This window comes from Loxodonta africana, chromosome 27 (assembly GCF_030014295.1).
Source record: "Loxodonta africana isolate mLoxAfr1 chromosome 27, mLoxAfr1.hap2, whole genome shotgun sequence".
Classification (NCBI taxonomy): domain Eukaryota; kingdom Metazoa; phylum Chordata; class Mammalia; order Proboscidea; family Elephantidae; genus Loxodonta; species Loxodonta africana.
The window spans coordinates 35,984,565-35,998,072 of record NC_087368.1 but is presented as its reverse complement, the minus strand read 5'-3'; the positions used below and the strand labels follow the sequence as shown (position 1 = coordinate 35,998,072).

The window sequence follows — 13,508 nt, the reverse complement described above, 5'->3', positions numbered from 1 at the left end:
TCCCCAAGAACAAATCTAATCCTTCTTCCATGCGATACCACTTCCAACTCCGAAGCCAGCCAAAGCCATGTCCTGATTCCTCCCCCAACAAACCTGATCTTCTCCCACAGCTCCCGTCTCAGCAAACGGCGTCACCACTTACTCGGTCACTCAGCCAAAAACCCGAGTCGGTGCAGGCTTCTCCCCGCCGTGCCTGATCACTGGCAGACCGTGTTGGCACCACCTTGGGAGTGGCGGCGGTCTGGCCGCTTCTCCTACCGCCACACCAGTCTCCCACTCCATTCCTATCTCCCCATGATCCATTCTTCCCGAGCAGCCAGAGTCCCTGACCACCCTCACTAAGCCCTCGCTCACTCTCTTGCCCGTTGTGCTCGCTTTATTTTTCTTCCTGGAACTTTTCACTACCAGGCTACGTATGTATGTATGCATGCATGCTTGTACACGTATGTCTTCCTCATTAGAAAATGAACTTCATTAAGGCAAGGATTCTTATTCACCCTTACATGTTCCATATCTAGGTAGTTATATGTATATATAGATATAATGATGGCTATTTATCAGAGCCCTGGTGGCGCAGTGGTTAAGAGCTTGGCAGCTAAACAAAAGGTCGGCAGTTCAAAACCACCAGCTGCTCCTTGGACTTCCCATGGGGCAGTTCTACTCTGCCTTACAGGGTCCCTATGAGTCGGAATCGACTCGATGGCAACAGGTTTGGTTTTGTTTATTTGTTTAATGGCTATTTAGTAGGCCTGGCACAATAAATATTTAATGAATAAACAATAATATTCCTTGATCTTCTCAAATTAACACATTCTCACAGATTCTCCAGCCGTTCCTAAGAGGACATGATTTCAAGTCCCTTCACCATTATGTCATTTTGTTTTGAATACATTCCAACAACTTGGCTAAATCCTTAAAAAAAACAAAAACTGATTCCAAGTACTGATTCTAAAGTCCAATCTTAAAATTTATTATCTTTCCGAGGGGAAAAAAATGCTGCATGTTAGCTATACAGGGATAAAAAATGTTTAAGATTTACTATCGTCTGACAGTTTATATACTGCCTCCAACTACATAAATTATCTTGTTAAAATGTAAGCCTACTGAGGTGGGGGAGACCATAAGCCTGTGGAGGAAAAATCTTTCCAGAAGAAACTTCTTTAAGGAATCTATATAAACTATATTTTCAATGTAGCTTTAAGAGAGTAATGATTTAGAAAATATTTTCAACTTAGTTTACTTGCCACTGCATATAATCAGTAATGCTCCCTCCAGTTAACTGCTTAAACTGGCTTTACAAGAATAAGATGCTGACATTGAAGTTTAACGTAATTGTCGTGAACGTCCGTTGTCTTAGTCACCTAGTGTTGCTGTTAACACAAATGCCGCAAGTGGACGGCTTCGACAACACACGTTTACTCTCTCGCAGCCTGGCAGGCTAGAAGTCCAAGTTCAGGCCGCCAGCTCCAGGTGAAGGCCTTCTCTCTGCCAGCTCTGGAGGAAGGTCCTTGTCATCCATCTTCCCCCGGTTCAGGGGCATCTCCGCCCAGGGACCCCAGGTCCAAAGGACTCGCACTGCTCCCTGTGCTTCTTTCTTGGTGGTATGAGGTCCCCCTGTCTCTCTTCTCCCTTCTCTCTTTCATATCCCAACAGAGATTGGCTTTAGATAAAAGCTAATCTTGTACGTTGAGTCCTGCCTCATTAATATAACAACCACCAGCCCCATCCCATCAATATCACAGAGGCTGGATTTACAGGACACAGAAAAATCACGTCAGGTGACAAAATGTGCACAATCACGCAATAGTGGGAGTCACGGCCTAGCCAAATTGATGCACATATTTCTGGGGGACACAGCTTAATCCATGACAGCTCCCCATCAATTAAAATGGTTGTACAAATCAAACTTCATGAAAGAAGACACAAGAAACCACTGCCGTGGATGATCTCCGAGGATAGACGCAGGGTCCCCTTGGGAGAGGGGGCTGTACCTTCAGTGTGTGCCCTCCTGTACGGGTGGCACTGTGAGCACAGCAACAACAAATGGCTCTATTACGTTTCAGGGATAAAACAATTAATTCAAAATTTCTTCTTGGTGGACATTTAGATTGCTTCCAAAGTGTTGCAAACCCTGGGATTAGCATTTTTTTTTATTAACTTTTATTAAGCTTCAAGTGAACGTTTACAAATCCAATCAGTCTGTCACATATAAGTTTACATACATCTTACTCCATACTCCCACCTGCTCTTCCCCTATTGAGTCAGCCCTTTCACTCTCTCCTTTCGTGACAATTTTGCCAGCTTCCCTCTCTCTCTATCCTCCCATCCCCCCTCCAGACAAGAGCTGCCAACACACTCTCAAGTGTCCACCTGATATAATTAGCTCACTCTTCATCAGCATCTCTCTCCCACCCGCTGACCAGTCCCTTTTATGTCTGATGAGTTGTCTTCAGGGATGCTTCCTGTCCTGTGCCGACAGAAGGTCTGGGGAGCATGGCCGCCGGGATTCCTCCAGTCTCAGTCAGACCATTAAGTATGGTCTTTTTATGAGAATTTGGGGTCTGCATCCCACTGATCTCCTGTTCCCTCAGGGGTCCTCTGCTGTGCTCCCTGTCAGGGCAGTCATCCGTTGTGGCCGGGCACCAACTAGTTCTTCTGGTCTCAGGATGATGTAGGTCTCTGGTTCATGTGGCCCTTTCTGTCTCTTGGGCTCTTAGTTGTCGTGTGACCTTGGTGTTCTTCATTTTCCTTTGCTCCAGGTGGGTTGAGACCAATTGATGCATCTTACATGGCCGCTTGTTAGCATTTAAGACCCCAGACGCCACATTTCAAAGTGGGATGCAGAATGTTGTCATAATAGAATTATTTTGCCAATTGACTTAGAAGTCCCCTCAAACCATGTTCCCCAGACCCCCGCCCCTGCTCCGCTGACCTTTGAAGCATTCATTTTATCCTGGAAACTTCTCTGCTTTTGGTTCAGTCCAATTGAGCTGACCTTCCATGTACTGAGTGTTGTCTTTCCCTTCACCCAAAGCAGTTCTTATCCACTGATTAATCAAGAAAAAACCCTCTCCCTCCCTCCCCCCCTCGTAACCACAAAAGTATGTGTTCTTCTCAGTTTTTACTATTTCTCAAGATCTTATAATAGTCGTCTTATACAATATTTGTCCTTTTGCCTCTGACTAATTTCGCTCAGCATAATGCCTTCCAGATTCCTCCATGTTATGAAATGTTTCACAGATTCGTCACTGTTCTTTATCGATGCGTAGTATTCCATTGCGTGAATATACCACAATTTATTTACCCATTCAACCGTTGATGGACACCTTGGTTGCTTCCAGCTTTTTGCTAATGTAAACAGAGCTGCAATAAACATGGGTGTGCATATATCTGTTTGTGTGAAGGCTCTTGTATCTCTAGGGTATATTCCGAGGAGTGGGATTTCTGGGTTGTATGGTAGTTCTATTTCTGTTTAAGATAACGCCAGATAGATTTCCAAAGTGGTTGTACCATTTTACATTCCCACCAGCAGTGTGTAAGAGTTCCAATCTCTCCGCAGCCTCTCCAACATTTATTATTTTGTGTTTTTTGGATTAATGCCAGCCTTGTTGGTGTGAGATGGAATCTCATCGTAGTTTTAATTTGCATTTCTCTAATGGCTAATGATCGAGAGCATTTTCTCATGTATCTGTTGGCTGCCGGAATATCTTCTTTAGTGAAATGTGTGTTCATATCCTTTGCCCACTTCTTGATTGGGTTGTTTGTCTTTTTGTGGTTGAGTTTTGACAGAATCATGTAGATTTTAGAGATCAAGCGCTGGTCGGAGATGTCATAGCTGAAAATTCTTTCCCAGTCTGTAGGTGGTCTTTTTCCTCTTTTGGTGAAGTCTTTAGATGAGCATAGGTGTTTGATTTTTAGGAGCTCCCAGTTATCGGGTTTCTCTTCATCATTTTTGGTAATGTTTTGTATTCTGTTTATGCCTTGTATTAGGGCTCCTAGGGTTGTCCCTATTTTTTCTTCCATGATCTTTATCGTTTTAGTCTTTATGTTTAGGTCTTTGATCCACTTGGAGTTAGTTTTTGTGCATGGTGTGAGGTATGGGTCCTGTTTCATTTTTTTGCAAATGGATATCCAGTGATGCCAGCACCATTTGTTAAAAAGACTATCTTTTCCCCAATTAACTGACACTGATCCTTCGTCAAATATCAGCTGCTCATACGTGGATGGATTTATATCTGGGTTCTCAATTCTGTTCCATTGGTCTATGTGCCTGTTGTTGTACCAGTACCAGGCTGTTTTGACTACTGTGGCTGTATAATAGCTTCTGAAATCAGGTAGAATGAGGCCTCCCACTTTCTTCTTCTTTTTCAGTAATGCTTTGCTTATCCGGGGCTTCTTTCCCTTCCATATGAAATTGGTGATTTGTTTCTCTATCCCCTTAAAATATGACATTGGAATTTGGATCGGAAGTGCGTTATATGTATAGATGGCTTTTAGTAGGATAGACATTTTTACTATGTTAAGTCTTCCTATCCATGAGCAAGGTATGTTTTTCCACTTAAGTATGTCCTTTTGAATTTCTTGTAGTAGAGCTTTGTAGTTTTCTTTGTATAGGTCTTTTACATCCTTGGTAAGACTTATTCCTAAGTATTTTACCTTCTTGGGGGCTACTGTGAATGGTATTGATTTGGTGATTTCCTCTTCGGTGTTCTTTTTGTTGATGTAGAGGAATCCAAGTGATTTTTGTATGTTTATTTTATAACCTGAGACTCTGCCAAACTCTTCTATTAGTTTCAGTAGTTTTCTGGAGGATTCCTTAGGGTTTTCTGTGTATATAATCATGTCATCTGCAAATAGTGATAACTTTACTTCCTCCTTGCCAATCCGGATACCTTTTATTTCTTTGTCTAGCCTAATTGCCCTGGCTAGGACTTCAAGTACGATGTTGAATAAGAGCGGTGATAAAGGGCATCCTTGTCTGGTTCCCGTTCTCAAGGGAAATGCTTTCAGGTTCTCTCCATTTAGAGTGATGTTGGCTGTTGGCTTTGCATAAAAAAAAAAAAAAAAAATTTTGCTTTGCATAGATGCCCTTTATTGTGTTGAGGAATTTTCCTTCAATTCCTATTTTGGTAAGAGTTTTTATCATAAATGGGTGTTGGACTTTGTCAAATGCCTTTTCTGCATCAATTGGTAAGATCATGTGGTTTTTATCTTTTGTTTTATTTATGTGATGGATTACATTAATGGTTTTTCTGATATTAAACCCGCCTTGCATACCTGGTATAAATCCCACTTGATCGTGGTGAATTATTTTTTTGATGTGTTGTTGGATTCTATTGGCTAGAATTTTGTTGAGGATTTTTGCATCTATGTTCATGAGGGATATAGGTCTGTAATTTTCCTTTTTTGGAATGTCTTTACCTGGTTTTGGTATCAGGGAGATGGTGGCTTCATAGAAGGAGTTGGGTAGTATCCCGTCCTTTTCTATGCTTTGAAATACCTTCAGTAGTAGTGGTGTTAACTCTTCTCTGAAAGTTTGGTAGAACTCTGCAGTGAAGCCGTCCGGGCCGGGGCTTTTTTTTGTTGGAAGTTTTTTGATTACCGTTTCAATCTCTTTTTTTGTTATGGGTCTATTTAGTTGTTCTACTTCTGAATGTGTTAGTTTAGGTAGGTAGTGTTTTTCCAAGAATTCATCCATTTCTTCTAGGTTTTCAAATCTGTTGGAGTACAATTTTTCGTAGTAATCTGAAATGATTCTTTTAATTTCATTTGGTTCTGTTGTGATGTGGTCCTTCTCGTTTCTTATTCGGGTTATTTGTTTCCTTTCCTGTATTTCTTTAGTCAGTCTAGCCAATGGTTTATCAATTTTGTTAATTTTTTCAAAGAACCAGCTTTTGGCTTTGTTAATTCTTTCGATTGTTTTTCTGTTCTCTAATTCATTTAGTTCAGCTGTAATTTTTATTATTTGCTTTCTTCTGGTGCCTGATGGGTTCTTTTGTTGCTCACTTTCTATTTGTTCAAGTTGTAGGGACAGTTCTCTGCTTTTGGCTCTTTCTTCTTTTTGTATGTGTGCATTTATCGATATAAATTGGACTCTGAGCACTGCTTTTGCTGTGTCCCAGAGGTTTTGATAGGAAGTATTTTCATTCTCGTTGCATTCTATGAGTTTCCTTATTCCCTCCTTGATGTCTTCTATAACCCAGTCTTTTTTCAGGAGGGTACTGTTCATTTTCCAAGTATTTGATTTCTTTTCCCTAGTTTTTCTGTTATTGATTTCTAGTTTTATTGCCTTGTGGTCTGAGAAGATGCTTTGTAGTATTTCGATGTTTTGGACTCTGCAAAGGTTTGTTTTATGAACTAATATGTGGTCTATTCTAGAGAATGTTCCATGTGTGCTAGAAAAAACAGTATACTTTGCAGCAGTTGGGTGGAGAGTTCTGTATAAGTCAATGAGGTCAAGTTGGTTGATTGTTGTAATTAGGTCTTCCGTGTCTCTATTGAGCTTCTTACTGGATGTCCTGTCCTTCTCCGAAAGTGGTGTGTTGAAGTCTCCTACTATAATTGTGGAGGTGTCTATCTCACTTTTCAATTGTTAAAATTTGATTTATGTATCTTGCAGCCCTGTCATTGGGTGCATAAATATTTAATATGGTTATGTCTTCCTGATCAATTGTCCCTTTTATCATTATATAGTGTCTTTCTTTATCCTTTGTTGTGGATTTAAGTCTAAAGTCTATTTTGTCAGAAATTAATATTGCTACTCCTCTTCTTTTTTGCTTATTGTTTGCTTGATATATTTTTTTCCATCCTTTGAGTTTTAGTTTGTTTGTGTCTCTAAGTCTAAGGTGTGTCTCTTGTAGGCAGCATATAGATGGATCGTGTTTCTTTATCCAGTCCGTGACTCTCTGTCTCTTTATTGGTGCATTTAGTCCATTTACATTCAGCGTAATTATAGATAAATAAGTTTTTAGTGTTGTCATTTTGATGCCTTTTCATGTGTGTTGTTGGCAATTTCATTTTTCCACATACTTTTTTGTGCTGAGACGTTTTTCTTAGTAAACTGTGAGATCCTCATTTTCATAGTGTTTGACTTTATGTTAGTTGATTCGTTACGTTTTTCTTGGTTTTTATCTTGAGTTATGGAGTTGTTATACCTTTTTGTGGTTATCTTTTTATTTACCCCTATTTTTCTAAGTAAAAACCTAACTTGTATCGTTCTATATCGCCTTGTATCACTCTCCATCTGGCAGTTCAATGCCTGCTGTATTTAGTCCCTCTTTTTGATTATTGTGATCTTTTACCTATTGACTTCCATGATTCCCTGTTATGTGTATTATTTTTTATTATTATTTTTTTAAATTAATATTAATTTGTTTGTTTTTGTGATTTCCCTATTTGAGTTGATATCAGGACATTCTGTTTTGTGACCTTGTATTGTGCCGGTATCTGATGTTATTGGTTTTCTGACCAAACAATATCCTTTAGTATTTCTTGTAGCTTTGGTTTGGTTTTTGCAAATTCTCTAAGCTTGTGTTTATCTGTAAATATCTTAATTTCGCCTTCATATTTCAGAGAGAGTTTTGCTGGATATATGATCCTTGGCTGGCAGTTTTTCTCCTTCAGTGCTCTGTATATGTCGTCCCATTCCCTTCTTGCCTGCATGGTTTCTGCTGAGTAGTCAGAACATATTCTTATTGATTCTCCCTTGAAGGAAACCTTTCTTTTCTCCCTGGCTGCTTTTAAAATTTTCTCTTTATCTTTGGTTTTGGCGAGTTTGATGATAATATGTCTTGGTGTTTTTCTTTTTGGATCAATCTTAAATGGGGTTCGATGAACATCTTAAATAGATATCCTTTCGTCTTTCATGATGTCAGGGAAGTTTTGTGTCAGGAGTTCTTCAACTATTTTCTCTGTGTTTTCTGTCCCCCCTCCTTGTTCTGGGACTCCAATCACATGCAAGTTATCCTTCTTGATAGAGTCCCACATGATTCTTAGGGTTTCTTCATTTTTTTTAATTCTTTTATCTGATTGTTTTTCAGCTATGTTGGTGTTGATTCCCTGGTCCTCCAGATGTCCCAGTCTGCATTCTAATTGCTCAAGTCTGCTCCTCTGACTTCCTACTGTGTTGTCTAATTCTGTAATTTTATTGTTAATGTTTTGGATTTCTACATGCTGTCTCTCTATGGATTCTTTCAACTTATTAATTTTCCCACTATGTTCTTGAATAATCTTTTTCAGTTCTTCAACAGTTTTATTGGTGTGTTCCTTGGCTTTTTCTGCAGTTTGCCTTATTTCATTTGTGATGTCTTGAAGCATTCTGTAAATTAGTTTTTTATATTCTGTATCTGATAATTCCAGGATTGTATCTTCATTTGGGAAAGATTTTGATTCTTTTGTTTGGGGGGTTGGAGAAGCTGTCATGGTCTGCTTCTTTATGTGGTTTGATATGGACTGCTGTCTCCGAGCCATCACTGGGAAACTAGTTTTTCCAGAAAATCCGCTGACTGGTACTCTGGCTCCAGGCTCTGAAAACAATCGCTGCCTCCCCGTATTTGTTCGTTCCCCGTCTCTAAATCTGTGTTTGTTGTTTAGGGTTCGTAGATTGTTATGTATGTGATCGATTCACTTGTTTTTCTGAGTCTTTGTTGCAAGAGGGATCCGCGGTAGCATCCACCTAGTCCGCCATCTTGGCCCCCAGCCGGGATTAGCATTTTTATACGTAATTTTTTGCAAGGTCTTTTTTATTATTTCCTTAGAGAAAAATTCTGGTGAGTGGAACGTACCTGATACCTCTAACTCTATCGCACTTACTACTTTTTATGTCAGTCCTACATTACCCGCTGTGATCATCACCCACGGTGACTTCAGGCTGCAGAACAGGAGCTCTCCCTCCCTGAAGCTAGCTTTACAACAGCACCCGCCTATAAAGAACTGCATCTGGGTGCGCTCCTATGCATGGAGCCTGGGTAGCGCAGTGGCTAAAGCACTCTGCTCTAACCAAAACGTCAGCAGTCTGAATCCACCAGATGTTCCGTGGGAGAAAGACGTGGCAGTCTGCTTCCGTGAAGATGGACATAGCCTTGGAAACCCTACAGGGCAGTCCTACTCTGAGACACACGGGGTCACCATGACTCAGAATCGACTTGACGGCAGTGGGTCTGGTTTTGGTTTATGTGTGAACAGAAGGACGGAGAAAGAAGAAATATCTTAAGGCAACGACTTAATTTATTTCCCATTTAGCTGGCTTAACAGGGAATCAGAGAACCCTATCTACTTAGATGAGCTCATAATTTGCAACGTCTTCCTAAGAGCATGAAACTTCTGTGTAATGTCTGCCTTACAAGATTCAAGATCAGGCAAAGAGAATTACATGTTATCTACTAGAAATCATCTTGCCTGCCCCCTCTTCTTTTTTACCTAAAGATAAATATCTAATGTCTAACATGCTAGACGCTGACATAAGACACAGCATTTGCCTACGCAGAGCTGTTGGTTTGTTTCGTCTGCTCCAGGAAGCACCAGGACATATGTTGATGACTTCATTCATGCACACACACATGGTCATGTAGGAAGAAATAAGACACCAAAGAGCATCTGCTGAATATCTTAATACAGCAAAATAAAGGTATTACATGCAATGTTAAGCTAACTCAATAAAGTACAAATAGGACTTTGGGTTACTTCTATTCAGACTTTAACCCTAAAAAAGAAAACATGTCATAACTTACACTACTCTGTATTTAATTAAGTGGCAATCATGATTTTATGGGTTATATTATTTAGTTAAGGAGCCCTGCTGGCACACTGGTTAAAGCGTTCAACTGCCAACCTTTCGAAACCACCAGCGGCTCTGTAGGAGAAGGATGTGGCAGTCTGCTTTCTGCAGAGGTTTACAGTCTTGGAAGCCCTATGAGGTTGCTATTAGTTGGAGTCAAATCAACAGAAGTGGGTTTGAGGAGAGGAGAAATACGGTAAGATGGATGCCAAGACACATGAAGATGTCCAAGGAACTAGGAAGCAGAATCTAAAGAGACAAGGACCTTCTTCCAGAGCTGACAGACAGAGACAGCCTTCCCTTACAGTCAGCACCCTGAATTTGGACTTCTAGCCTTCTAAACTGTGAGGAAATACATTACTGTTTATTAAAAAGGACAAATATTGTATGAGACCACTATCATAAGAATTCAAGAAAAGGTTTAAACACAGAAGAAAACATTCTTTGATAGTTATGAGGGTGGGGAGGGAGGGAGAGGAGTATTCACTAACTAGATAGTGGACAAAAATTATTTTAGGTGAAGGGAAGGACAACACACAATACACGGAAAGTCAGCACAACTGAACTAAACCAAAAGCTAAGAAGTTTCCTGAATATAACCAAACACTTTGAGGAACAGGGTAGCAGGGCTAGGGTCTGGGGACCATGGTTTCAGGAGACATCTAGGTCAGTAACAAAGTTTATTAAGAAAATGTTCTGCATCCCACTTAGGTGAGTGGCATCTGGGTCTTAAAAGCTAGCAAGCGGCCATCTAAGACCCATCACTTGGTCCCAACCCACCTGGAGCAAAGGAGAATGAAGAACACCAAAGACACAAGGCAAATATGAGCCCAAGAATAACTGCCCTGACAGGGAGCACAACAGAGAGCCCCTGAGGGAGCAGGAGAGCAGTGGGATGCAGACCCCAAATTCTCATAAGACTAGACTTAATGGTCTGACTGAGACTAGAAGGATCCCGGCGGTCACGGCCCCCAGACCTTCTGTTGGCCCAGGACAGGAACCATTCCCGAAGCCAACTCTTCAGACATGGATTGGACTGGACAATGGGTTGGAGAGGGATGCTGGTGAGGAGTGAGCTTCTTGGATCAGGTGGACACTTGAGACTATGTTGGCATCTCCTGCCCGGAGGGGAGATGAGAGGGTGGAGGGGCTTAGAAGCTGGCGAAAAGGACACGAAAGGAGAGAGTGGAGGGAGAGAGCAGGCTGTCTCATTAGGGGGAGAGTAACTGGGAGTGTGTAGCAAGGTGTATATGGGTTTTTGTGTGAGAGACTGGCTTGATTTGTAAACTTTCACTTAAAGCACAATAAAAATTATTTAAAAAAATTTATATATGAGCCCAAGAGACAGAAAGGGCCACATAAACCAGAGACTTCATCACCCTGAGACCAGAAGAATTAGATGGTGCCCAACTACCACCAGTGACCTCCATGGCAGGGAACACAACAGAGAGTCACTGACCGAGCAGGAGAAAAGTGGGGTGCAGAACTCAAATTCTAGTAAAAAGATCAGACTTAACGGTCTGACTCGGACTGGAAGGACCCCAGAAGGCATGGCCCCCAGACTCTCTGTTAGCACAAAACTAAAACCATTTCCGAAGCCAACTCTTCAGACAAAGATTAGACTGTTACCTGTGAAGAACGTGCTTTTTAGCTCAAGTAGATGCATGAGACTAAATGGGCAGCTCCTGTCCGGGGGCGGGATGAGAAGGCAGAAAATGATAGGAGCTCGCTGAATGGACGTGGGAAATACACGGTGGAAAGGAGTAAGCTGTCACATTATAGGGAGAGCAGCTAGGGCCAAGTAACAATGTGTGTATAAATTTTTGTATGAGAAACTAACGTGAACTATAAACTTTCACTTAAAGCACAATAAAAAGAATACTGTTTATTAAAGTCACCCACTTGTGGTATTTCTGTTATAGCAGCACTAGATAACTAAGACAGCTAAGTTAGTTAGTTATTACTTTAACTAACGAAGGGCGTATGAAACTGCCCAGCAAATACAGTAGATTTGATAAATATGAGATTTCATTCCTATTGTCAAAGTATCACTTAAACTTACCTCTCTTAATTCTGCAATTCTGCGAAGGGCTTTATCCTGACTCTGACTTAATATACCCTTTAATTCAAAAAAAAGAGAGAAAAAAGCTGGTTCACACAACTGTAATGACATGGTAATACAAAGCAGGTCAAATAAAAAATATTATTTTAAAATATTACAACTGCTTACTCAAAAATAACCTGAGGATAGAGGATGGGACTGAGTATGTCACAGATGTGACCGTGTTGAAAATCTGTTAAAAATTAAACCGTGGTGTTAGAGAACCATTCTGTACACTGGTGTGGTAGTAGTTACACATATCTACACATTGGCTGCACATGGTTAACATGCTTGGCTGCTAACCCAAAGGTCGGAGGTTTCCGTCCACCCAGAGGTGCTCAGAAGAAAGGTTTGGAGATCTACTTTCAAAAAATCTGCCACTGAAAACCCTATGGAGCACAGTTCTACTGTGATACACACAGGGTCACTGTGAGTCAGAACTGACTGGTCAACTGGTCAGTAAGTAAATAAAATGAGAGGCAAAGGCTTTTCTTCCCCGAAGCCATGAACACAGGTTTTCATTGTTTGGTTTCTAAAACAGGTTCTTAAATCAATAAGATGCCAAGCTGAGAGCTGAGAACACTTATAGTGTAGTGGCTACAAGCCCACGCTCTGGAGTCAAACTGCCAGGAGAGAAATCCTGGCTCTCCTCCCTCCCCTCACAAACTATGCCAGTCACCCTTCCTCAGTCTCCTCACCTAGATAAAACCAGGAGATGCTTAGCTCCCTCACAAGAGAACTGTAAGGACTGAAAACACCAAAATGCCTGACACATGGTAAGACCTCGATAAACGTTAGCAAGTACAAACAGCATTGGTACATAGGGTTGGCAATACTTACGATTTCAATTTCACTGGATCTATTTAAAAAGATGTCTATTTAAGAAGGAAGTTTTTAGGTATGCACACATACGCATTTCTATACATGTATAGAAATTGGTGCAAATCTCTGAATTTTTATTTCCAACATCCTTTATATTTTGGGACCATGACACCACAATTCTCTACCGCCTCCTAGTGGCAGCGTTACTTAAGTACATCTAGAAATAAAAACCGAGACAATCCACAGACGCACACAAGGTAACCCACGTGTCCCTTTGAGAATGAATTCATAGAATATTGATAAGACAACAGATTGAATGAGAACCACCTCCCATCTCCATAGGCCTCATACGTAAGAAAATACTATCAAACTAAAAAACTATGTGTAATAACTTCTCACATTTGTAATGGAAGAATGGGAACACTGAATCGGCCACAAATAACCCTTGTTACCACAGAGAACTGGTCAGATCCCAGACCAAAGCCTGGAAACAGAATATTGTACTTAATGAAGATTGATATTTATGGCAGATTCATCATCTAACAACAATGAAGAATAATACACATGGGGAATGAACTAATTTACCAAAATTCACTTTACAAATAACTCTTTGGTTTGTAATATGCTTCTTTAAAAAGCTAACGTATTCTCAATAACTTTTACTTTAAAAATTAAAGCTGTATTTTACGAATAACACAGCAAGCTGATGGCACAGTGTGAAAGGGGATGGACGTTTCCCCTTAGCTCTTATCACCTGGGAGACCTGGTGGGAAATCTCGGGCCACCAGGTCATGTGGCAGGGCCAGGACA

The 13,508-nt window shown here is 40.7% G+C and overlaps 1 protein-coding gene across 18 annotated transcripts in view; it reads right to left on the bottom strand.

The window, feature by feature from the left end:
- The window catches only part of GOLGA4 (golgin A4), a 136,863-nt gene that overhangs the window by 91,165 nt on the left and 32,190 nt on the right, over window positions 1–13,508 (bottom strand). For all 18 annotated transcript variants that reach the window (XM_064277473.1, XM_064277474.1, XM_064277472.1 and 15 more), the window contains one exon: window positions 11,838–11,894. In XM_064277473.1, coding sequence (XP_064133543.1) covers window positions 11,838–11,894 — 57 coding nt within the window. The remainder of the gene's footprint in view (window positions 1–11,837; window positions 11,895–13,508) is intronic.